The following is a 26,459-nucleotide window of genomic DNA, read 5'->3' as shown; positions in this document are numbered from 1 at the left end:
TTAATCCACGGGCCCAGAGCAGCAAGAGTATTACATGTCAGTCTTCTTAGGTTGGACATGACCCCTGCCATCTTGAACCAGAGTAGCTATGATCGCTCAGCCTGAGAATCTTGAGACCCAGCCTATGGACTCGTCTCCATGAGGGGAAAGTCTCAGCGATCCTCATAGAGCACTTCCATCCTCTGGAAGAGGTAGAGGTTGGCTGGGGTGGTATTGGGGGGGGTGTCTTCAGGTTTTCTGTGAGTCACCCATGCCTCTAGGACTCGTTAGTGGTGCAGTCGCCCATGCGATGCCCGAGGAAACTCCAGATGGTACACAGGCACCCATAAATAACCCAATTAATCCACTGGCTCTCTAAGCTGGACTTGGCCAGATCCCTCTCGTTGGTCCGTCAGTGCCTGCACCTATCTGAAGTGACTAGAGTCTCTCTCTCTCCGCCTGGGCCATGGAGTCAGAGGGGTTCTCCTAGAAGAAGTTACAGAGCTGGGTCTGGGTCTGCAGCAGCTTCATTACCTTATGGTCACCAGCTTTGCCTGAAGAAATCAGACCCTGGGGACAAGGCTCACCTGCCATGGGCCAGGTGTCTGAGGTCACAGGGGCTGGGGGCGGGGGGTATTTTCTAGCTATTTGGAGTGTGAGCATGAGTGGCCAGGGACCCTCCTGGCTTTGCTTTCTCCAGTTATAAAATAGCAGGACCCACCACAGTGGGGCAACACTTAGACACATGGCATACTTAAAAGAGTGCCCAGCTGCCCTGGGCCCGAGCCTGGGCACCATCCCACCGCTAGACCACCATCCTTGGGGAGTCAGAGGAGGTCTGCTCTGCTGATGGGCTGGAGCAAACAGAAAGGCCTTCATGGAGACTGAGAGGTTGGCTCACCCAGGAAGCTCCTAGATTGATTCTCTTCCTGGATGGTTTCCACTTTCCCGGGAGAGGCGGGGGCATGTGGCTGCTGAGGTGGGGGAAGGGAAGGTTTGGAGAGAACACAAGTGGGTACAGCAGCGAGGCCTTGCTGCCGTCACCCACTGCTGCAGGGGAGCTCCTGGCTACTGTCCCCTAGGCTGCCAAGAAAACACTTCTACCCAGACCTGGGCCAGAACCTACTATACCACTCCAAGGCAAGCAGTCGGGGTTCTGTAGCCCCCACCCACCAAACCCCAGCTCAGGACCCCCCAGGTACCCTTCAGCCTCTGCTCCTACCCTCCCACCTCTAAGGTTTTGGGGTGCGCTGTCATGTACCCCTGAACCCGTGAACTATTCTGATGTTGGGCCCTATGGTGTCAGTACCCAGGGCACGTTCTAAACTGCACCCCAAAGAGCAAGAGCAGCTTTCTGGCTGTCGCTGTGGTGACCAACAACTGTGACAAATGGCATGGTTTCCGTGGTGACGTGTCCTCTGAATAGTGCAATGGGGGCTGAGGGGATGCATCTCCCACCCCTGGCTGCAGGGGCTGAAGGGAAAGGACAAAGGCTATCGTAGCAAGGCCCAGACGGTGGTTGTCTGGGCGGGAGGTGCTGGTGGTCATAGGCTGAACTTTCTGTCTGAACTGGGCCTCTCTCTCAGGGACCGTGCACCTCCTCTGGAAGCCCTCCCTGATAAAACCCCATTGCACACACATCCTCCCAGAGGGAACCAAGGTCAATGTTTTCGGGGAATTAAGGAGCCAGGTCCTGGTGAACTCCAGAGTAGGTGAGAAACTAGTTGGCCCCATCAGCCCAATATGGCTGCATTCTCCCCTGGTCCGGGACTAGTGCAGTGTTCTCTGCCGTGAAATCCAGGCTACCACACCCAGCGAGCCCTGCCTGTCCTCAACTGCCCCCATGCAGCTGTCCCATGTCCCTCTCCAGGCTTTGATTTCCAGGAACACTCTGATGTCTGCAAAACCTCCTCTCCAGATGTTGATCCACCGGGAGCATGCGGACAATGTAGCAATTTCCCCCGGAGCAGGTATCATCGGATGTGGAGAGCAGGGGCCAGAATGGAGTCAGGTGTCTGTCTATGTGTGGGTAGCTTGTGGTGGTGGCGTGTAACTCCTCTTCCCTCCCCCCTACACTCCAGGATAAGAAATCAGTACCCCTACTCCTGACCCCCAGTCATGGGGTTTAAACTGACCTCCGGGCTCCACCCTAGGAGCACTGGGCAGTGAGAGGTGCCGAGATGGGGGCTGGATAATTTCTCTGAGTGGAGCTGACTGCAGGAGGGCCATTGTGTGGAGCAAATAGACTAATCAAAGGGATATGAGCTGAGCCTCAGGCCTAGGAGATGAGAGAGACAGAGACAGAGACAGAGACAGAGAGAGAGAGAGAGAGAGAGAGAGAGAGAGAGAGAGAGAGAGAGAACAGTGCACTATCCCTAAGAGATACACAAGTCCTTTGAACTGCTGGTGACGATAGGAGAAACCAGCAGTTTGGTGGGTCTCTAAGAGGGGCTGTGGGGGAGTATCTGGCCTCACCTAGGCTGACGATGTCCCCTGAAGTATGGAGGATGGTAGACTCGTGGACAAAGTCTGGCTGTGTAAGAGTTCTGAAATACCTGTCCGAACGGACAGCCACCTGCCCCACCCCCACCTGCACCACGCCACTCTAGGTGGAAAACTAAAGCGCTCTTTATTTGAACGAGACAGTGAGGCCGGGTGCCAGCCCCAGTCACTGGTAGCCAGCCAGCTGGAGGACCGAGGGGTAGCGGTTGCGGTGGGTCATACACTTCTGGCGGTCGATGAAAAGGCTGTTGGTCTTGACTGCGATGTCCTTCTCTAGACTCATGCGTGAGTCCTCCAGGTTCCGCAGTGCCTGCTCTGCATCCTGAAGCTTCTCCTTTAGCACTTTGAGGGACATGTTCAGCTCCTCCACCTCGCTCATCAACCTGCAGGGGGAAGGACTTGGTAAGCTAGGGGAGAGACCAAGGAAAGGGCAGTGACGCTACAGAGGACCCTAGCAGGCTTGCACAGACTCCACCAAAGTGGCTAGTGTTGCAACAAAAAAAAAAATCCTGGGAACTGGCAGGGATCAAAAAGACCCTCGTTTCCAACCCAAAGGGGGCCTCCCTCAGCTGCTCTGGAGCAGGGAAAGGGAGTCTTGAAACACTGCCACCTTGTGGTGAAAATAAGCAATGGCATCCTGAATAGGAGCTAACCCTTGAAGCTTTGATTTCTAGAACAAAATTACAGTCGAGGAAGGAGGAAGAAGACAGGCGCTTATTCTTAGAAGGGTCTGGATATATTGAAACTGGATAGATCAGAAAAGTAAAAGGCATACTACATCATGCCTGTAGGAGGTACATAGAGCACAGGATTACATCAGAGTTACAGGAGTGGGTGGTAGTCCAGCCTGGCCTCCCTGCCCTGTGGTCTCTGGAATCTAGGTTTCTAGGCTTTTGGCTCCTTCCAGGAAGGCAAATCATTCCAGAGTGTCACAGGACCCTGTGTTGTTCCTGATACTCAAAACCCCTCCAGAGTCTTTCCCACAAGCCCTGTGTCTGCTTGTATGTAGGACTGACCCGGTGGGAGGGGTTCATTGTGGCCTCAAATGCTCCTAGGGGATGACTCCAGCCACTCGGGGCTGCTCAAACAGCAAGCAGTACCTGAACTGGGCATTGTCCCGGCACAACTCCACATTGGGCCGGTGTGACCTCTGGTAAAGTCGAGTTTGGGCCACACGCAGAGGGGCCTCCTTGTCCTTGATGGCCTGCTTCAAGGCTGCAATCTGGTGTTCCTGGTCCGTGATCTCACTCAGGATCTGTAAGGGCAGTGTGTGAGCCTGAGGCTGACTCAAGCCTGGAGCAAACAGGAAAACTGCCTATCCTAACCCAGCATGTGGGAAGGGCTAAACGGGTTGGTCCCTCATCTCCTAGCTTTGACTAGAGACACCAAGTCCTTGGTCTGTGACCAGGGTGGTTACAACCCTGTAGAATGCTCTCAGGGGGTCTCATGAGTCAGGGCAGTCTGTTTGCTCTCTAATGCTGGGAGCTTAGAAGCAGGGGCCCCATAGCCACACTATGCCCCACAGTATCTTCCTCCCAACCCCCACAGCACACAGCTCCTACAGTCCTGCTGTGCCAGCAGACCACTCCCAGAAACTCTGGGTGAACTGGTCACAAAAGGACCCTTGAAGCCAGGTCGCTACTGAGTATAGAGTGGTTATCAACCCTGGTCCCTGTGATTAAGGGAACGAGTCTTAGATGAGGGATGGGCATGGCTAGAGTGGGGGATGGTGGGTGTTCCAGGGGCGGGGAGGAGTTGAGCACAGATATGAGTAGGTACCCCCTAAGCATGGGACGGGCTCGCTGGTAGGCGTGTCCTAGGTGTGCCCAAACAGGTGGGCGTGTCCAAAGGCGGGCGAGCCCTGTAGTCCCACCTTTAGCAGGTGGTACTGCAGCTTTTGGCGTGCGTCGTTCAGCTCTTCGCAGCGGTTTGAGAAAGCCAGGTTTACTGCGTCGCACTGCAACCGCAGGTCCTCGGCAGTATCCCTCAGGATGCAGTCAATTAACTTCCGCAGGTTAACCGAGGCTAGCCGTTCGCGCTCGGCTCGAAGCAGGACGTCCTGAGTGAACTTACCCCACGTCTCAGGCGTGGAGGCACTGAGGGTGAAGGTTGAGGCCTGGTCAGGTGTAGCCACGCGGAGACTCTGACAATGTCGGCGATCCCCAATGTGCTCCGTATCCCGCCTCCCACAGACATCCCGAGGTTCTCCCAGGCCTCTAGTGGTGGTTGCGTGCCCTCTGCTGGCCGCGAGCAGAAACGCTTTCCAGGGCACCCGCAGGTCACCAGCCTTGGGTGAAATGTGGGTGCCATGCACTTGATTAAGAGGCTTTCCTGTTAGTCCACCCCACAATCAGAGAGAGCTTCTCCGGGAGAGCTGGGACAGGTCCTCGTGTGGCATTTCTTCCTCAGATTTTGGAAGTAGAGCCAAGAGAGTGGAAGGGGCAAACAGAGTACAGTGCCTAGAAGCCTACCTCTCCTCGAACTTGCTGGAATGCGGATAAAACTGCACCTGGGTGCTCTCATTGGTGTAGCGGGCGCAGGTATCGTCAATGTTGTAGACTTCTACTTTGTCTGACCAGTTTATCTCACAGTTCTCCTTATGTTCCCGGTTCAGCCTAGGGAAGAGAGGAGATTCAGGGCTATGTGTCAGGGAGAACTGGAAAGCAGGCAAGCCCCATATCAGCCTCAGGGGGGCGCCAGTTTGCGCTCAGACAGCCTTCCAGGGCCAGCGGGGCCCAGGTTCCAGAACAAAAGTGGGAACAGTTGTATATGCCCAGCCGAGCAATGCCTGCATTCCTCTGGCTAAGATCCAAAGCCTTCTGACCTCTCAGTCACAGCGTCAGGTACCCTAACCTGTCTTGCCTCCCACCTCAGACCAGCCTTGAGGACAGAGTTCAGGTATGTCCACCCCTCAGGTCCCTCAGGGGCTGCTGTGACCCACCGTATCTGGCCCACAGCTTGTCCCATCGTCCTCTTCAGGAGTTCCTGGATGTTCCTGATGAGTTCAGTTTCCTGGAGATGAGACAGGTCCCCTCTAAGTAATCCTCCCCTCCGCCTGCGGAGGGACTTAGGGACTCACCAGGAGTCCAGGTGTGGGCCTCACCACCATTGACTTTTGCCTTAATTTCCCCGCAACCCCAGAAAAAGGAGTATGTGCGAGGTTCATTCTGGGAAAGTTTTAGCATGTCGTTTCCTCTAAGAGTGTCTTTTGGGGGCTGGGGATTTAGCTCAGTGGTAGAGCGCTTACCTAGGAAGCACAAGGCCCTGGGTTCGGTCCCCAGCTCCGAAAAAAAAAAAAAAAAAAAAAAAAAAGAGTGTCTTTTGGCTGTTGGATCGCCTAAGACAGCTGTCTAGACTCTGGGGTCATCCTCAACACTCCCACAGTATACTGAGGAGTCTCGGCCTTAGTTAGATCAGGTCCTAGAGCCTCTCTGAGGAACTCAAGCCCATAAGACGTCAGATGCCCTCTGTCTGCTGCCCACTTCCCACCAAGAATAGGTAGGAAACTCTAAGTTTCCTTTTACCCCAACATTTTCTGGGGGCTAGGAATTCTTTCATGTGCAAGCCCACATGGGTCATGATCTCCAGTGTCTGGTGTCCTCGGTCCCCCTTCCCTCTCTGCACCCACTGCCAGCAGTGGGCAAGGCCTGGAGGTAGGGCAGGAGTTCCCTGAGACCTCAGCCGGGTGACTTATTCCCCAGTCCCATCATTCATCTTTGCCCACCACAGGAGGCTCCTGCTCTGAGGAATTCTGAGTTGTGAGTCACTAGGCTGAGTGACCCCCATAACCATTCAAGGCTCCCCAAAGCAAGCTGTACTGGGGTTAGAGGGAAAAGGTATCTAATGAAGGGAGGAGGAGGTAGTAGGTTTTGGTTTTGGTTGAGTTTTGGTGTTTGCTTGCTTGCTTGTTTGTTTGTTTGTTTGTTTGTTTAAGAGTCTCACATGTAGTCCAGGCTGGCCTGGAGCTTGTGGTCCCCTTTCCTCAGTTTCCCCAATGCTGGGATTGTAAGTGTATACTAGGAGGCTCTGGGGCTGAGGGGCTCTGGGGCTCTGGGGCTCAAGGACAGATGCCATGGCCTCCATACCTCCATACCTGCAGCACTGGCTGGCCCGGCTTTCTACCCTGAAGTACACTAGAGAAGCAAGGGGCATGCATGCTGGTACAGGGAGAGCCTTTGGCTTAGCCCAAAACAAAACAACCTCAGCCCAAAGGCTGTAGCACATTTAATCCCAGTCCTTGGGAGGCAGAGGCAGCTGAATGAATGTCCTAGTTTGAGGCCTGCTTTGCTCTACAGAGTGTAAGTTCCAGGACAGCCAGAACTACACAAAGAAACCCTGTCTTGGAAAACAAACAAACTACAAACCAACCCTAAAGCCACCACCACCATAACAAAAAACCCCCTCAGGGTCAGACTTAACATCTTTGAAATCGTGTGGACTGGAAGGAATCCCAAAAGAGAGAAAATTATTTGGATGTGGGAAGGAAAAAAAAAAAACAACCCACCACTGTCTGAAGGATCAGGATCAGGGGTCCTGCATGGGCAGAAGGGCATAGTGCTGTGTGAACCCTGGGGTCCTGTGTTATCCACTGAGTGCCCAAGTCTGCCTCCCACTCTGCGCCTGAGCCACTGGCCGCACCTTCAGCAGCTCCACCTCCACATAGTCCCGGACAAGGTCTGGGTGCTGGCGGCGTTCTCGGCACTGTAGGTTGTCAGTAGCGATGGAGAAGGGCACGGACAAAGCATCCAAGGCGCGTTGTAGCCGAAGCTTCTGGGCCATCATCTGATCAGTCTCGGAAGACAGCTCGTCTATCTCTCGCTGCAGCTCCGACTTCCAGCAATGCATGTCCTCCAGACGCTCTCCCACCCTTCGTGTGGAGTCAAGTTGTGTGCGATAGGCAAGTTCCCCAGTCTCGGCTGCCAGCTGCTTGCTTTCATGCCGCTGCCTCTCAGAGTAGTCCCGGTCTGCAAAGGCCTGGTGGTAGCGTGCATAAGAGTTCTGAAACCACTCGTCCATGAGGTATTTGGCTGTGCGGAAGCCAGCGGTGGCCAGACCGGCGGATGTATAGGCACCGGTATTACAAGCCACTTCATATTTTTTTTGGGGTAGCTCACAGACATCAATTGACTGCGGGGCTGGCTCCTTGGTCAGGAGCACTTCGGCTTGTGCCATGGTGCTTACTCCCTGGCTGGGCAGGGAGGCGGAATGAAGAGAGGGTCACTGGGCAATCGTCCAGGCACGATCAGTGGAGCAGTACTGGTCACTCTGTCCCAAGCAAGGCTCCTGGTTGCCTCAGGAACATTGTATACACCAACTGCCTCCTGTTGCTGAGCAACGGGGTCACTCGAGGGGGTGGGGCGGAATTGCCCTCTTAAAGGGCCAAGCAGTGGCAGGGAAGATAGCTTAAATGGGGAAAAGTGTTTGCCTTACAAGAAACTGAGCTTGATTCCCAGAACACGGGGTGGGGGTGGGGTTGGGGAGGGATGGGTGTGGTGGCACACGCTTGCAATTCCGGCGCTGGGAAGGCAGAAACCGTTAATCTGTGAGTTCACAGGCCAACCAGTCCAACTGTATTTGATGAATGTTGGAAAATAAGATTGGCCAGGCATAGTGGCAAATACTTCTAACCCCAGCACCCAGGAGGCATAGACAAGTGGTGCTCTCTGATCTCAAGGACATCCTGGTCTACATAGTGAGTTCCAATCTGATCTGGGCTATATAGTGGGATCTCTCATCTCAAACAAAACCCCTAACAACAACAAAATCAGACAAAACCCCAAGATGAATGGTGCTTGAGAAATGTCCCCTAAGGTTTTCTCTCTGGCCTCCACATGCACACAAATACCCATATGCATACATACGCGCGTGCGCGCGCACACACACACACACACACACACACACACACACACACACACACACACACAAATGGGGTCAAGCAATCCCCAACTCTCAGCTCTTCACCACACTGTGGCCCAAGCCTCAGAAGCTCAGGACTCATTCACTAGAGGACCCTTGGACTCGGGTAGGAAAGGGTCCTGAAATCTCTGACACCCTGTCCTCCTCCCCAGCTCCTCAGCCCCTCTTTCCTGAGATTTTCCTCCATGGTCTGATCCTGCACATTGTCTTTGCTCTGCTGGAGCAGGATGGGGAAGGTTCTGCCTCCTTAAAGACCCCTTGGGGTGACCTGTGGGAGGTGGATGGTCATGGAAACATGACCAGATTCCTCAGGGTGAGAAGTGCTTCTCATCCTCAACACCACCAACATACCCTAAACCACCCTATGATCCCATAACTTGACCCCATTGCGCATGTGGTCTGAACCCCTCGTGCAAGCCCAGAGGACCAAACATCCACCCTACCTCAGCCTCCAGGACTCACTTTTGGAGCTGACCCTGTGGGAGTATCCACAGGGACCCTCACCCCATCTGTTGCCAGGGCCACTGTGTAAGGGCCAGACCTCACTTCTTTCTTCTGTATCCCAGAGCCTCCTGGGGATTTGGGCCAGTGTTATGAGAGGTTTCACACACTGGATGTATCTGGAGTCAAATGTCCTGATCTGCTCAAGAAAAAGGAGGCACGTTCTGTTGGGCAGTTGTTCCCAGGATGCTACTTGGTCAGGAAACCCTGCCGTCCAACCTGGGCATAAGAAATCCTAGTCTAAGTCGATTGCCAATGTGACCAACAGAGGGCGACATTGACTGCAGAATGTGCCAGACACCTATTTCCCGACTTCTGGTTCCCCTCCCTCCTGGTCTTCCCGAGAGGCTCCCCATGTACTGGGTGCTTTCTGAAAGAAATCTACAACCTTAGTCAGCATCGGATCTACACCACAGCCCCTCGGCCTCTTCCCTCACTCTGTCCCATCCCATTTCCAACCTCAAGAACCTCAGGCTCCCTCAGCTTGGCACACAAGCTTGGTTTCACCCCCATGCTTCTGCCCAGGCTGTGCCTTCCTGGCACCCTCCCTGGTGCTGACCCCCTAGCAGTCATCCCCTCACCCCGTGCTCCCTGTCAATCTTCTGACGGTGAGCCCTGGCATTTCCACCAGTAGATGCTTTGTACATGTGTGTTTGGTTGGGTAGAAGCCTTAAGAATTCATAACCAGACTGAGCAAGAGTTGCCATTGTTCCTCAAGAGCTGGAGGCCAAGAGCCTTTGGGGGCCAGTGTGGACCTCCCTCTATCTCCTCTGTACCTTGGTTTCTCCACATGGTAGCAGGTTCAGAGCCACCCAGAGCACAAGCGTGGTTTCTCCTTAGATTCATCCCTGGCACGTAGACCCAGGGACTGCAAAGGAAGAGACCTGGGCCCAGTGGCTCTGCTTGATCTTCACCTGAAGTATCCAAGTACTGGGCATGGCAGGTAGGTGATGATCCCATTGAACCCCAGGGCTGATGAGGAAGGCCAGGTCTCAATGTAGGGTCCCCTGGGTTGGGATAGACTCCAAGGTAGAGCTTCAACCTTAGTCCCCAGCTTGAGGGGTCAAGACTCACCAGACACTTTCAGGGAGGTGTTGAACCTTTGTCCCCATCATCCACAGCCTCTAGTCTGACCCTCAGTCCAGAGAAAGGCATTTGTACTCTGACGGTGCTAGTGTGTAGCCCCTCCCAGCCTCTCGGGGAGGAACACCAATCATTGCACAAGGTTTCCCTGGGGCTGATGAAGCCGTCACAACTATACTCATAGCTAGGGCTAAGTGGGGAACAGGCAGGCAAAGCTACAGTGAGCACAGACAAACTGAATGGGACGTGTGGGCACAATGGTGGTGGGCTGCGGGACTGTATGGAGTGGGGGGTGGGGTCCTCTCTTATGTCCCTCTTCTTCCCATGTTGCAGTTGCAGTGGAAAGTGAGTCTGGGGGGCATGTGAAAGTTCCCACAGCACAGCTGCAGCTTGATGGGGCTGGGAGTGCAGGCTCCATGGACACTTTGCCTGTGTCCCCAAGAACCAGATCCCTCCACACTGGACAGCCCTGCAGGATGCCTAGGAAACAGAGGGGCAGGAAGACTGACGAAGAGCACAGATGTCCCCTGCACAGATACCTTTACAAACTCTAGACATCATGAGTGGGATGGACGTGGGCAAAAGGGTCCCTTTTGAAGTCTAGCAGCAGTTCCCCAAGGTTAGAGGACATCCCTCTAGCTCCGCCCCCAACCTGCAAGGTTCTAAATGGGAGGGAAGCCATACAGCCTCATTGACTCTAATTGACACAACCTGCGGGCCCCAGGCTGGGATGGGTCCAAGGTCACGCTGACAGGATAAGGCCAACAGAGGAGAGATTACCATCTGGCCGCCTCCTACCCTAGCCAGAATACTTGTAACTGAGAACAAGAAACCAGGGAGCCGTCCTGGCTGGAGCAGACACAGAGGCAGGAGCAGTGGGAGGTACAGCCACATCTTTCCCCAGACCAGTGGGACATTTTAATTACAGAAGGATCCAAAGCTCTTTGGCATGGCTGAACCAGTGCTGCAGTAGGCATCAAGCAAGAAGGAGGATCCAGCCAAGGACTTCCGGGAAGAAGAATCCTGGAGTCCAAGTTTCTAAGAGCAGTTTGGATGAAGGCAGGCAAGAGCTGTGCAGGGGATGTCGGTGGTGAGCCCCTCCTCTGATGACTCCAGGGGCCACTGTGAAAGCCCTGCTTCCCATCAGCCATCGGCCCTAGAGAACAACACAAAGCAAGATGTGGCATGGACACATGCTGGCAGACGGCTGAGTACAGGGGCCTGGCCATCAACTGAGGTAGGCATGAGTCTCTCTCTCCTCTTGGCAAGGCAGGACCAGGAAGCTGATGGGCTAATGACTCACTCCTACCTCACTCTCGCCTTTCCCCAAGCAGTGAACACAGGGCATCTCTGCCTTCCTGAGCAAGAGGGAAGCAAGACTCAGACAAGGAACTCTGGGATGAAGCACGTGTGGCCTGAAGGTGCCTAGCTGTGTGTGGTTGTCCAGACAGCTGTGTCCACCTCAAGGACCCAGAGCTACTCAGCCTGGCATTTACCATGTCCCCACCTCATGGAAGTGAGAGGCTTCCCAGCCATAACGCCGAGGATGCATGAGAACAAGCACTTCTTTAAATGTCCCTAAGGTTAGCTTGGTCAGTCAAATGCTTGCCACACAAACACAAGGAAAAACCCGAGTCTGAGTGTTCAGCACTTTTGTAAAGAGCTGGGAGTGGCTGCACATACCTCTAATCCCAGAGCTGGGAAGATGGATGCAGGAAGACTCCTGGGGCTTGCTGGACAGCTAGCTTAGCCAATCATTGAGCTACGGGTTCAGTTAGAGGCTGTCTCAAAAAAAAAAAAGGAAAAGTGAAGATATTGAGAGGCCACACACGTACGTGTGCATACACATGCAAGCGTGCACATTCACATGCACATACCATATGTACACACATCTCCAAGACCATGCATGGCTTTAAAAATATAGAAAAGAAACTCTCGCCAGGTCTGATGGTGCTTGCCTAGAATCCCAGCTTCTGGAAATGATAGAACAGGAAGATCGCAAGTTCAAGTTCAAGTAAAAGATTGTCTCAATACGAAAAGCAAAAAAGGGCTGGAATGTAGTTGGCAGAGCAGTTGTCCAGCCGGACAAGAGCTGAGTTCTGTCCCTAGCACTACGAAAACAGAACAAACCCCTAATAAATAAAAATAAAGAAATGAAACAGCACTTCAGTGAGAGGCTTTGAGTTGCACCTTTCCATGCCTGAAAAATATTAACTACCTCCACACTTGCCAAATAGGAGAAAACATCAAAATATAGAAACCCAGTATGGACATGTTGGGGAAAGAGAGTCCGTACTGCCTCTAAGAGCATCTCAGCAGGGCATCCAGTTCTTAATCAGGAGGCGCAGGGACCGCCCAGCCACTAAGCGATGCTAGGCTTTGAAACGCAGCCAGAGGAAATGACTCCAAATGAAGGAACGAGGTTCAAAAGGGACTGGGAACAACATTTTGCAGCAAGCTTTGTCCCAACAACACCATCACTAGAAAAATAGCAGGGACCTGCTCCTACCAGGAAGGCAAGCAGTGCCACAGTGAGGACTCCTCTCCAAGGACAGTATATCTGGGACCAGAGGTGCCCATTCAAAACACGCAGAGGCATATACACGGGGTGAGGTGGGCAGGGAGCTGGGGTCCCGGCTGAGCTTCCTGCGGGAGTGAGCCTGCCATTACTGCAGGGACACAGGCAGCTATTTATCAGAATGTCATAGAGGAACCAGGCAGAGACGGGAGAGACACAAAGTTGGTACCCAGGAAAATCTGAGGTTTCGATACCAAGCCATCAGGAGGCCTTGCCTGGCATCCGTCCTGGGAGCTGGGCAGAGGCTAGCCAGCCAGGAGAGAGAAAAAAGAGAGAGAGAGAGAGAGAGAGAGAGATAGAGATACAGCCATCCTGAAGAGGAAGGGGTGGTTCCGAGAAGACTGGCCCTGATTTCCCTCAGCAATGGGCCTTTGGATTTCCTATAGGACAGTGAGGACTCCTGGGGCCCGAGCATTACCCTGGCTGGCCCCAACCGCCCATTCAGCCAGGAGGAGCCTATGAAATGTACAGAAACCTAGACCTAGTGACAAGGCTGAGACACCGGGGTCTGACCTTCATGCACCCTCACCCTGGGGAGCCAGGGGGAGCACAGCTCTACCAGTGGAGCTGCCTCATACCCGCCATGCCTGTGAGACAGTGCCCAGGGCCTACTGCCTTTGAGAACAGCCAAATCCCCACTTTATCAGCTCAGCTTTATCTGAAAAACCTCCTACAATTCCCTGAGAAGAAAATTAAATAGAGGATTTAGCAGAGATTCTGAGTCGGCCCCGGGGCAGGGCTGGGACGGACTAACTCAATGGAGGCTGATGAGCTGAGAGTCCTAGCTGGTGGGAAGTACCTGACCTGACCCCGCCGCCTGGCCCTGCAGGCTCAAAGGCCAACAGAAAGGACAACTTCAGCCGGTGCTATACAGAGGCCACCGGGATTTCCACTTCCGTTACCCTCCGCACCCAAATGCCTAGGTGCAGAAACAGAGGTTCCAAGAGTTTCCATCAGTTTACAGAGGACCTGTGTGGCCATACTCCCGGGCGCTCCTAAGTGTGATTACAGTGCTTGCCCCAGGGACAAAGTGGGAGCCTCCCAGGGAGATGAGCATCATAGCCCCCCCCCCCCATAATGCTCATCCAGAGGCTGGGGCTGTTCTACAAGTCCCAGGGAGGTCTCAGTAGGTTTATTATGGGGTAGAATTCTAACGTAGGTAGCAGCTGGTGTCTAACAAGGGTAGACGCATGCCCTTGACCCTTCTGCATCCTGAGTTCCAGTGAACTCTGAGTCACTCAGTTATGTTCTTCCTGCAATGTCTCCCAACCTCAGGCTCTACCGGAGCTGTGTCTCTTGGCTGTGAAGCAGATGAGAATGGAGCTGTAGCCCAAGGTCAGCCCAGAAGTTGGGCCTAATCACCTGGGTGTACATACCTCTGGCCTCACCAGCCCTCACCCAGGGCTAGAAATCAGAGACCCAACCACCCCACTCTCACATCTCCAAGTGTCAGAATAGGAACTCTGGCCCCTTGGTCACTCCTGCTGGAGGGCTACAGGTAGGCAGGGACCAAGGGGACTGCTGGCTTCTGCCCTGCCATGGCCCCCAAGGAAAATCCCCACGCAGAGCAGGGAAGTCAGACTGGTATGCTGCACTCACACACACACACACAGACACACACACACACACACACAAATGTGTGCACAAACACACAGTGGCTCTGGTCCAGAAGGAGCTGGCAGAATCTTCAACCAAAGAAGCAGGAGCTTCCCAGTGTCTGTGATTTTTCAAGCCCCCAGAATACTTATCAGCCACTGAAGGGCCAGCAGCGGCACCCAAAGTCAAGAATCTCTCCATTGGGGGCTGGGGATTTAGCTCAGTGGTAGAGTGCTTACCTAGGAAGCGCAAGGCCCTGGGTTCGGTCCCCAGCTCCGAAAAAAAAAAAAGAACCAAAAAAAAAAATAATAATAATCTCTCCATTGATCAGGAGAACAATGTAGTCACGTTCCTGCCTATCGTGCAAGGTCAGCCAGCCTCGGTTCATGGGTCCTTAGGAACCTGGTTCATCCCAGGGCTTGGAGACACAGGACTTAATCAGTAGAGCCAGCCAAGGTTGCCAAGTGCTGAGGGGCTGGCCCAGCCTGGAAGGTGTTGGAGACTCATGGGACCCTCTCAGGGCAGACACTGTCAGTGGGGTTTCGACCATCAAAGTGAAAGCAGTCCAAGGCCAATACTTGGTGGCTAGTCCAGCCATCCGATCCACCAAAACCCCCACCTGCATGGGCTCAGGGGGCCACTGGATCAACCACCCACACTTCTCTGCCCCTTCTCTACCAGATATCCCTAGGGGCTTGTCAGATCCATGATCTCCCACTACACCCTGCCCAGAGAGCTAGGCAAGGTAGCCACTGGGGTCTCTGGAGAACAGCGGGAAAGTGGGCACACTTCTGCCCCGGGGCCTTGTAGGGAGAAGAGTGGAGCCCCTCCACAGTGGCAACAAACCCATGGCCTCTGGTCCCCTCCGTTGTGGTGGTATTAGTTGTTGGGGACACCCTGATCGAGGCCTCTGGTCAGCCAGCCTGATGTTTCTTCCTAGTCACCACACTGGCTAGGCACGCCTTTGGTTCCAGCAGGGACAGCAGCCCTGTGACCTTGACTATCTTAGCTGAGGGGGATGGGGAAGCACTGGGAGTTCTCAGCCCCAGTGATGTTAAGAGGCCCTGCGCCTTCCTAAAGATGCTGTCACAGCAGAGCCGATTAGGGCTGTGCTGGTGAGAGATAAGGGACTGAGGGTCGTTTGGAGGGCAGGTGCTAAGAACAGGCTGGGATGGCAGGGTCCCCCCTACTGTCCCAGCCTCTCCTGATGCCCTGGTTCTGGTTCCCCTATCCTCTGGCTCTGCCCTAGGAGGAGATGGCAGATAAAGGGGACAGTACTACCTTGAAGTCAGGACACCCAGGGATCCCTGCCAAGTGTATCTGGGAGTGGTCAGGCCCATGAATGGTGCTGGTCTAGAAGCCTAGCCCAGCTCTTTTCTGCCCACCACCCAAGGACAGAAATAGACAAGAGGGTCTGGGCTCCGCCCATCACTTAGTCCAAAGAGCCCCTGAAAATAGACACAAAGAAAGTCAACTCACATGCTGTGACCCCAAAGGTCCTCTTGGGAGCCGTGGCTGCAGCCTAGAGCCAGCCACTTAGCAGATGGAGCCAGAAGCACTCAAAGTTCAAGTCTCAACCAGGAGGGAGCAAACCACCCATTATGTGCAGGAGGAAACAGCAGGCCAATCTCTGCCCTCCCGCCCAATCGGTCCACACCACCCGGGCCCCATTCACATCCTCATTGCCTGGTTCCATTCCAGCCTCCAGACATCTGGCCTTGACTTCCACACAGGAGCCCCTTCCCTGCATTCCTTCCTTCCCACAGAGCCAGCCTGAGCCCCAATCTCAGACTCCACGGTGTTCTCCTCGAGTACTAGGTACTCACTGAACATCAAGATTAAAGGCAGCAGTGGACTGCCCTAACCCCCAGGCCCACAAAGGACCTCACTTTCTACTTGGCATGTCCCCAAGTCATGGACTAGGCTAATATCTACCCTTGAAAGGGCAGGGAGGTCCCTGCACACACACAGTAGTTAAATGCAGGTGCGGCCTCATAAACAGCAAGTCAGGATGGGGAGGGCCTCTCAGCACCAGAGCAGGGCCAGGGTGAAGGGTGGAGCTACCACAGAGGCACAGGGGTGTGGCCTTGGCTGCTCCCCATTAACAAGGCCTCCCCCTAGAGGCCCCTGATCAGGCTTGAAATAGCCTAGCAGCAGCCAACACAAAGGGCCTGTAAAGGCGCCAGGGCCAAGGCGGGCTGGTAACAGACCCCTCCCTGGTGCTAATGCACTGTGCATTATTGTAAGTGGAGCTTTTCTGAACAACAGCGAGGGTGCTCAGGGAGCCAGCCTTGATCAGGAATAGACTCTGTGCCCTGGCTCCAGATGCACAGGGCCTGCTTTGCTGGAGACACTACCAGCCTCAAGGTCACTTCGTATCTGCTCTTCTCCAGTCTTCCCTGTCCCAGTCTTCCACCACGTTCCTACCGGTCCTTTCCTTGATCATTCTGACCCCATGTCTGCACTGGGTCCTGCACACACCTGACCACCTCCAGCCCTCCCATGCCATCCTACCTGTGCCTGGGATTTTCCTCACTTCCATCTCCCATCCTATAGTCTGGGTGTTAAAGATCAGAGTGATAATCATTAAGGCAGTACATTAGTTCCTAGAGACACTCTAGGCCAACCCCATAGATTTGGTGGCTTAAAACAATTGATTCTCAGGGTTGGGGATTTAGCTCAGTGGTAGAGCGCTTGCCTAGGAAGTGCAAGGCCCTGGGTTCGGTCCCCAGCTCCAAAAAAAAGAACCAAAAAAAAAAAAAAATCAAAAAAACAAAAAAACAAAAAAAACAATTGATTCTCCATGGTTCTGAAACCTCAAGACTGTGACCTTGGGGTGTGGCAGGGCCCTACAAGATACACACACACACACACACACACACACCAGAAAAGATCTTCTCTGCTCTGCTCCTGTGGTTCCTGGGGGCTCCCTGCTAGCTTGGAGCTGACATATGTCTTGCCTGGGCTGCGCTGGGGCTTAGCAAATCCATTGGCCAGTTGGTGGGCTGGTGGTAGTGGCATAGCATGATGTGGGAAGGGATGTGTGTGCGGGCATCAGGAGGCCTGGGTGCTTGAGTAGCGAGCTCTGCCTGCTGCTCATGTAAGGCAAGAGTGCTACCTGGAAATGGCCTTTGATGTTCTTTGAACAAACCAGAAGAGGCTTCTCCTCTCTCAGCCCAAGCACTAGCCAGAGAGGAGACACAGAAGGCCATGGTACATTCTGGTAACATGGCCTGATTCTAAGACAAAAGGCCATACACCTTGTATCTCAGTGAGAAAGTACTCACCAGGCCTGGGGAGTCAAGGGTGAGGGTCGATCTGGGTCCCCCATCACCAAAGGTTAAAACTTTGCCACTGAGAGTCACCCCTGTCTGCCCAGACTACCCAAGAGCCCCTGTGTTGGGACACTTTCTCACTTTCTCATGCACCTTCTCACACATCTACCTGTGGGTCTTCCCTACCTGGTGTCCTTCTCCACTAGCCTTGGAGGCCAGAGGCCTGCCAAGGATATGAACACCTTCTCCAACACTAGAATTTGACTGACAGTCACTCGTAACTCAAGTTGTTTGGACTCAAATCCTTCTCCCCAACTTTCTACTCCTTGAGTACAGCAATGAGTTCAATGAGTTGCCTCACTGAGATGCCGAGACCCCATCCACCCACTTTAGAAGCTCATTACCCTAGAGAAGGGAGCAAGTACATTGTCTTAACCAAAGGATGGAGAGGAGGGCTGAAAAGATGCTTTCCACACAAACATGAGGTTTGAGATGGATCATTCATACATCGGGTATACATCTCTGCACCCATAGACCAAGCTCCATGCCCATGGGTTGGGAGTCATTTTCGCTTGGTCTAATTAAACATCTCATCTACCAGCTTGGCCTGGCCCAGCTCTAGTCATGCATCACCTGTACTGGACCAATCTAAGGCAGGACAGATTTCTCACACCAGACACAACCAAGAAGGGGGAGGATAAGGAAGAGGAGGAGGAGGAGGAGGAGGAGGAGGAAGAAGAGGGGGGAGGGAGGAGGAGGAAATAGTACCTAGGTGAGATCATAAAAACAAAACCAGCTTGAATGCTTGAATGACCAAGACAACATATCTCCCATCACCCTCACTAGCCCTAGAGAAGCATTTTCTGATGAAATGAACCCAAGACACAGAATTTAAAAGAACAATCATAAACTTTATAAAAATTCAAAGAATTGGGGCTGGGGATTTAGCTCAGTGGTAGAGCGCTTACCTAGGAAGCGCAAGGCCCTGGGTTCGGTCCCCAGCTCCGAAAAAAAGAACCAAAAAAAAAAAAAATTCAAAGAATTTAAAGATAACATAGACACTTCATTGAACATTGAGAATAATAAAAAACACCTCAGCGATCTTCAAGAAAATACAAATATGCAGCTGAATGAAATGACAGAGATAATTCAGGATGTAAAAACCAAATTCAATAAAGAAATGAAGGGAGCACAAGAGAAAAGAAGATGGAAATGAAAACCCCAATATCCCAGTTAGAAAACTCAAGGGAAAGTCTGACAGGTAGGATGAACCAAACAAGATAGAAGCAGCAAAGAATAAGAAAAGAAACAGCAAAGAATAGAGGGGAAAAGAGCACCTTTCAAAATCAAATCTTCTAGTTATAGGCATGGATGAGGAAGAACCCCAGGACAATGATATAGACCATAGCATTAGGAATATAAAAGAAGAAAACATCTCCAAACTAGAAAGACACACCCATACAGATACAAGAAGTACACAGAACTCCAACTTGGATAAGAAAAGAAACTCCCCTGGGCTTATCATAGTTAAAACACCAAATATACAGAACAAAGAAAAAACACTGAAGGCTGCAAGACAAAAAACATAAGTCACATACAAAGGAAAACCCATCAGTGGAAATTCTGGAAGCCAGAGCAATACATTCTCTGTTTTAAAAGACCATGACTGCAAGCCTAGACTACTATACCCAGTAAAACTATCCATCAAAGTTGAAGCATAAAGAAAAACTTCCGTGATCCAAACATCCTTAAAAAGTCGGGATTGGGGATTTAGCTCAGTGGTAGAGTGCTTGCCTAGCAAGTGCAAGGCCCTGGGTTCGGTCCCCAGCTCCAAAAAAAGAACCAAAAAAAAAAAAAAAAAAAAAAAAAGAAGTCACACTCAACAACAGCAAAACATTAAGCAGAAAGTTAAACTCACCAATATTTCAAAGCAAAGACAGGAATAAGCACCTCTAGAAGACTCTAGCAAAAAAAACAAATGAACCTGTAATTAATAAAATACAAAACACAAGAACACAAACAGCAAAAGCAAAACAAACGACGAAATTATTGCAAGTCAACATACACCTTTCAATTACAACTTTAAATACTAATGGTCTCCACTCTCCACTCAAAAGACACAGGCAAGCTGAATGGATTAAGAAATAAGATCCAGGAGCGCTTGCCTAGCAAGCGCAAGGCCCTGGGTTCGGTCCCCAGCTCCGAAAAAAAGAAAAAAAAAAGAAAGAAAGAAAGAAAGAAAGAAAGAAAGAAAGAAAGAAAGAAAGAAAGAAAGAAAGAAAGAAACAAGACCCAGGGCTGGAGAGATGGCTCAGTGGTTAAGAGCACTGACTGCTCTTCCAGAGGTCCTGAGTTCAATTCCCAGCAACCACATGGTGGCTCACAACCATCTGTTATAGGATCTGATGCCCTCTTCTGTGTGTCTAAAGACAGCTACAGTGTACTCACATAAAATAAATAATTCTAAAAAAGATAAAAGAAAGAAAAGAAACAAAATCCGTGTTTCTGGAATGATGTCCTAGATTTAAAGACAGGCACAACCTTAAAGGGAAAGGGTGGGAAAAGAACCCATTAATGGGATCCACAAACAATCAGGCGTTGCTATCCTAATACCTGACAAAATAGACTTCAAACTAAAATCTTGGGTACCTATAATTCCAGTTCTGGGGAGACAGAGACAGGAGGATCTCTGGAGCTTGTTAGCTAACTGATCTACCTGAATTGATGAGTCGTATGTCCAATAAGAAGTTCTGTCACAAAATAAGATGGGAGAGTGGCCAAGGAAGATGCCAGACATTGATTCTGGCCTCCGCATGTGTATATATTTGCACACACAACTACATACACGAACACATAAGCTCATATACATACACAGAAAGAATGGATGTAAATATAGAATTATGAGAGATGATACCCTTCCACATATCCGGAGCATACAAGGGACTCTTCCTGTAGTTTTCTGGGCCCTAGAATGCACAGAGGTTTCCCAGGGAACCCAGAAAGAAAATAATCCACCCCTGCCACTCTCCTGGGAAACTCAGTGTCCCTACCTTGGACAACTCCCCACCCTCTCCAAAGGTGAGCCTGTCACATGACAGAAAGCTGACTCTCAATTGAGCACACATCACCTACCTTGAACTCCAGCCAACAGGATATGTGAGGAATTGTTATTTTTAAACTCCTCAATGGTGTGTGAGCGATCTAGTGGGGTTTTCGAGATGGGAAAACTGTCATAGAGAAAGTCAAGGTCTCGTCAGGCAGCTGCCAGGCTGGTCCCCCTCCTCAGTCACCACTATCTGAAGCCACAACCAGGTACAGGTGGTTTGGTGGCCAGTCAAGGTGGTTCTGAAAGGTCAAAGTTGTTGGATTTGGAACACACAGCCCAGGGAGGGTCTTCACGATGGTTGAGGCTGTGGAACCCCAGAAGAGGAGCAGGAACAGTCATCACAGGAAGGGGGATGCTCAGGGAGAGTAGGTACCTAGCTTCTTCTACCTCAGGGATTGAGGAGATGGCTAAAGAGCTCCTGGCATTGGGAGGCATTCACTCTGGCTGCAGAATGGTTAGAGGGATAGAGTCCTGAACACAGGTCCCAGATTCAGGGGCTAGCTGGGGCCACTATCCCGTGGGTGACATCATGATCCAGTTTGGGAGTTCTGAAGGATCACAGGACAAGTCTGCACAGACGTGGTATCTAAGACTCTTACACATACTGGATGTAAAGAGGACAGCCCTGGGGAGTGTGTATCTGTGCAACCACACGTCTGTCTCTTAGTAGCTATTGAAAGCATGTATGTTAGGGGCTGTTCCTGAGATCCTAGTTCTCAACCTCAGAATTCTTAGGAGGCTTTGGCTAGTGGTTCTGGGGTTCTCAGCCACCCTGGACCACCAGAAGAAGAACTCTGACACTAAGACCTTTGGCAGAAGAGATGAGATGATATCCTCTGTCCTCACTAAGGATACATCATCAACTGTAGACATACCTGAGACCTTTCCAGCAGGGGGGGGGGAGCTAATTAAACATCACATTCCCCCAAAGCTTCTCTGATCCCTGCGCTTAGTGATGATAAACCTCCTCCCTAAGCCGGGAAGGCTTGTTTCTCCAGGATGATCCTGCCCTGCCAGAACCCTGGTGTCTCAGCAGGGCCCAGTCTGTATCTAGACAAAGCTGCTGGCATTTCTGTATATCCTCCTGGGCAGGCATCACTCTGGGACAGGGGCTGTAGGGATGGGGGTGGGGCTTGGCTCTAGACATTGCCCTGAGATAGAGTGGATCCTGGACTCACAAGATTTAAATGTCACAGTTGGAGATGAGAAGGAAGGAGCTTTGAGATGAGAAGGAAGGAGCCTTGAGATGAGAAGGAAGGAGCTTTGATAATTACGTGGAAAGAGAAGTGTCTACAGGCCATGGAAAATTGCTGGTTACAGATGCTCCCTTCTAATGACAAGCAGGGCTTGCTGACCAAGTCCCAGAGGCCTGGAGATAAACTGCCCAATATAGCTTAGATGTAGGAACCAGGGACAGCCACGGGTTCTGATGCATTGACCTCTTTCAATGCCAGCTCCGTCAGAAAGTTCTTCCTACCCACACTGCATCCCTACCCACAGTGTAGCCCCACCATCTCCCCCTGCTTGTCTCTGCAAAGGGCCAGGTCTGGAGCTGGCAGAGCTGGGACACAGCCCTTGTTGAACAGAGAGGCCAGAACTGTGATTAGCTTTGCTCGATCACATATGGTAGCCACAGCTGGGGGATGAGCAGCCTGCTGGACATGAGGGTACGGTAGTAGATTGAATCACTATGGTATAGGAGCCAGGATCACACAGGATCATACCTCTACTGCTACAGAGAGGACATTAGGCTCCCAAATGGGTGGTGGGAAAAGCATTGCTTGTAGGGTGTGATGTCTGTTGCAGGGGGGAGGTCATCCCAGCGAAGGTTATAGCTACAGCCCCAAGCTCCACCCACACAAAGGGCTCAGAGTCCAGTTCTGAACACGTCTCATGTCAACAAAACTGGACGTGTGGGGAATATTGGCCACTGTCTTGGGCTGGAGAGCGGATGGATCATAGGAGGTGCACAGACAGACTGCCAGCCCTGTCCCCAGTGGTCCTGATTGAACAGTTCGGTTCACAGGGGCTGCGGATCTTCTCTATGAATTCAATGTGTAATATCCACAAGCCTTGACTTCTACAGCAGTCAGCTGGAATCCCAACTGCCTTCCCCTGGAAGACTTCAGGCATGCTCAGGTTCATGCTTTCTAGCCCCATGCTTCTCTCATAGCCTGGGGGTTCCACCTCTGACTACCTGCAAGATCTGTGGGCTTTAGGTTACCTAGATTAGTTGATCCACGAGGCCACCCTAGATGCCCTGTATGCTTTGGGGAGACTGAAACCTACAGAGGTTAGGGGCTGTAAACTTCCACCCTAGTTTTCTCATGACAGAGTTCAGCTCAAAGCATATTCCAGGGAGGCTACCTGCTGAGGCCTGATCCAGGTAACCCAGGGTAGGCTGGGCCCTATCTGGGTTTCTCTTCACTCTGGTCCAGGCAGGGAGACATCAGCATCTAATGACATTCCGGTCTAACAGAAGCCTCTGTGCCCCACCAAGGTTGGAGGTGGGAGACATGGAGTCAGGTTTTATCCTGTCTCTGCTCCCAACATCCGAGCGACAGCATCTGCTCAGCGGACGTGGTCCCTCTGCTGAGAACTGAACTTGAGAGGAGCAGACTATAGTCACTGCCCTCCAGGGTGGTCTCCCTGAGCACCAAAGAGCTGTCATGAAGCCCTCCTGTCCCTGCTGCCCCAAGCAAAATCAGGGCTTAGCCAGCAGCAAGCAAAGCTCCTACATTTGGCTGGAACCTGTGCTCATCCAGCCCCTCGGTGCAGGAGATGCGCCGGATGCGTGTGGCTGTTGCCTGGCAACCCCCTGCCTGCGCGCCTGAGCCCCTGCGCCCACGCAGCCATCTCTGTCTCTGCTCAGCACTCCTGCCCGTGGGCCCAGATGGCCAGGCCAGGAGGGGACAGTGGAGGGAAATCACCCCAGTGTCTGCCCCGGTCAGGCCCGTGTCTCTGTCCCTCAGGGAGGATTCTGGGTTGCCGGTCTCAGTGGAAGAGGAGTAGGGGATTCAGCCAGGTCTGCTGGGTGCCAGGAACATCTATGGCTCCAAACCCCTATACACAGCATCCAGTTCTCCCAGTTTCTGTCCTGCCCCACCTGTGCTCCTTGGCCTCACTTAAGCCTCCGAAGGAGCCCTGGGGGATGGGCAGTCTTTATTATTCTAGGTGAGAAAACGGATGCCCAGACTTTGCTAGCCTAATCTGCAGCTATTGGCCCCAGAGATTGCACAACTCAGAGCAGTGAAAACCCAATTTTAGACCAGGGGTGGCATGCCCTCCGCCCGTGTGACAATCTGAGGATCACTGGATGGGTGTGAGGCTCCAATTAAAGGTATTGTGACATCAACCAGTGGGGGGTTGAAAACGCAATTGCCTACCATCCAGGAAGTGACCTCATTGCCACTTGAGGTTACACTACTGGGCACAAGGCAGGACTAGGACCTGGTGTGACATATCTAAGCCATTGTGAAGAGCTCTGGGGACAGAGGTGACCCTCTCCCATCTCAACTCTACAGCACTCGATGGATGACCTGTGAACTCTACTTTCCCAGCCACCGGGGCTAGAACAGCAGCTCTACCTGCTTCCTGACCATTCCACCCCAGAAACGTCTCTAGCTAGGGAAGAATACCTCAGGAACCAGTGGGTCCCTGAGGGTAATGACAGGAAAATCACAGGGGAGAGGAGGAGGTAGGTGCTGCACTGTGGGAAAGGGCAGTAGAAGCAAAGGTCCTGAGGCAGTCTGTCCTTCCTGTGTTGGGTGCATTTGAGGGACTGCCATCAGGTAGAGGGGGCCTGGTCCAACCTCTTGAACATCTCTGTGTTACAAAGGGCACAGGAAGCACGGTGAGGGTCTCAGCTAGGCTATTTTGGGGGGGCAAAGGCCTCAACAAGCTCAGGCTGGTCCCAGGAAAAGACGCTTAGTCATGCTGTGGACTGATACAGCTGATAAGGGCAAGAGACCACCCCCATGCCTCCCCCCCCCAATGGAGTGAAATTGTTTGGTTGGTTTTTAACCTCTGGGATGCCCTCCAAGCACCCTCAGCAGCAGATCTAAGCATCCAGAATTAATCCCTACCAAACACCACTTACTGAACCTGGCCCAGAACATGGCAATAGCCACAGATCCCAGGAAAGCCACCGTCTGAGGGGCTAGCCGGCGTGAGGGTGGAGAAATGGAGTGTCTCATTACTGGCTGTGCCCACAAACTCCAGGTAGCAATCAGTCAGCACCTGCTATGTAGAGCAAGAATTGCTACCTTTTTTTCCACTGCTAGTTCCCGTGGGCCAGAGACAGACCACAGACCTTAGTACCCAAGAGACAAGAGTCAAAGTTAACGGGGGGTGGAAACTGTAAGTAGCCTCTGTACCCCAGAGACCCTGCTCCTGCATCCTGCATCCTGGGTCCCTGCCTTCAGGTTTGGGCAGAGAGAAAGATGAGAAGGGTTCAAGTCCAGCTCAGTTGCATGGTCAGAAGTTCTGTGGCTGTGTCTATGCCCACAACTTCTCAAAACCTTTGCCCCCCTGGCCCGAACCTAGCATCCAGGGAAGCCAGAGCAAAGACTATGTTGTTCTTTGGTACGTTTGTTCCTGCCAGGTGACCTAGGGTAAAGACAGGCCTCAGATTATGGCTTCTAGCCTAATCCTGGGAGAAGAAGCTGTGACCCCCCCCCCCATACCCCCCTCTCCTGAGAATTTGAGGCCCCTTGGGCAGAACCTTGGAAGCACAGGCTGACCCATCCAGGTCCAGCAGGCCTCACTGTGGTCTCCCAGGCCCCTGGTGTGTGGCCGGATTATCATTTATAAAACCTGCAGTGGGGCCACAGGTGACCGTGGGGATGAAGGGGGTGGGCACCCTGCCCTGAAGCTGACTCACAGGAGGCAGTGGGCGTGGCCGTCTCACCAGGGTTTCTGGGCTCCTCCAGGCAGATTGCAGACTGCCCGACTGTTTGTTGGAAACAGAGCCGACATTTGCATTGCCAGGCCTGCAGCCCTGGAAACCAAACACTGTGTTCTGAGCTCCCGGCTGTGCCAGGCCAAGCAACGCCTCTGCCTGTCTAAGGGGGGAGCAGGAGACCTGCTAGCATTTACCCCCATCCTGGGCTGAGTTATCAGTATTTCTCGGGGAACTGCAGTTTAAGGAGACCTGACCTCTCTATCTCAGGGGTGGGAACTAGGGGTTGGGGAACCTAGGACAAATCGGAATTTTTGCCCCGCTCCTGTGCCCCAGACATCCTGGGTCCTATGGGGATGAAGACTCAGTGGCCAGTGTACAAATGATTACCCAGCTAGTCCTGGGGATTTGGAAATTGTGTCTCGGAGAAGCCTCTCAGCCCCTGAGTCCCAGGGGCCCAGATGGGACCAGTTGGTTCATGTCACACACACGCACCCTGCCCCCAGCAGCCAGCATAGCCCTTGGCACACAGGGGTGCAGGCCACATGTTTATGAAATGAATGGAAGGTTCCAGAAGCTGTGCTCCAGGGCACCGCTCTCAAGAACCTTCTCAGCTGGGATGCATGAGCGTCAGAGCACAGGCTGACATGGGGACACTCGTCTGCCTGGCAAGACCTCTGACCCTGCAGCCAAAGGCTGCATGTGGAAGGAGTCTCCTTGCCGCCTCTAGCCTCCCTTGTCTAAACCGATACCCAGCCTCCCGGCAGCAGGTCCTGGTAGCCTTGCTCTAGCCAGCCTACTGCCTCTGGATAGTGTCAGAAGGCCCTTGGCTTAGCTGCCCACAAGCTGGTCACCATGGCTGTTTCTGTGGAGACCTTCCCTGCCAGGCCACTCAGGCTCCACATGTCTACAGAGAGCTAGGATGAGCCTGTGAGGGGCGAGGTTATGATGCAGGCAGGATGCATTCTGGGAGAGAGGAAGAGACACAGTCACCTAGGCAGGGCCTCCCCAGTTCCTTGGACA

At 52.6% G+C, this 26,459-nt stretch overlaps 1 protein-coding gene and 1 long non-coding RNA gene across 2 annotated transcripts; both read right to left on the bottom strand.

The window, feature by feature from the left end:
- Positions 1–2,591: 2,591 nt before the first annotated feature.
- On the bottom strand, positions 2,592–7,768 carry Tekt4 (tektin 4). The gene is made up of 6 exons (NM_001013965.1): positions 7,120–7,768; positions 5,423–5,493; positions 4,953–5,096; positions 4,355–4,577; positions 3,582–3,736; positions 2,592–2,864 (listed from the first exon to the last, which is right to left on the bottom strand). The coding sequence occupies exons 1-6, from the start codon at positions 7,651–7,653 to the stop codon at positions 2,648–2,650; spliced, it is 1,344 nt and encodes a 447-aa protein (NP_001013987.1). The 5' UTR covers positions 7,654–7,768; the 3' UTR covers positions 2,592–2,647.
- Positions 7,769–10,864: 3,096 nt separating this feature from the next.
- Positions 10,865–24,498, bottom strand: LOC102547952 (uncharacterized). Its single transcript, XR_005490062.2, has 3 exons — positions 22,904–24,498; positions 11,665–11,762; positions 10,865–11,137 (listed from the first exon to the last, which is right to left on the bottom strand). It is a non-coding gene; the product is annotated as an uncharacterized LOC102547952 (long non-coding RNA).
- Positions 24,499–26,459: the final 1,961 nt, after the last annotated feature.

This window comes from Rattus norvegicus, chromosome 10 (assembly GCF_036323735.1).
Source record: "Rattus norvegicus strain BN/NHsdMcwi chromosome 10, GRCr8, whole genome shotgun sequence".
NCBI classification, from domain to species: Eukaryota; Metazoa; Chordata; class Mammalia; order Rodentia; family Muridae; genus Rattus; species Rattus norvegicus.
The sequence above is the reverse complement of the archived record's forward strand: the minus strand, read 5'-3'. Positions and strand labels throughout refer to the sequence as shown.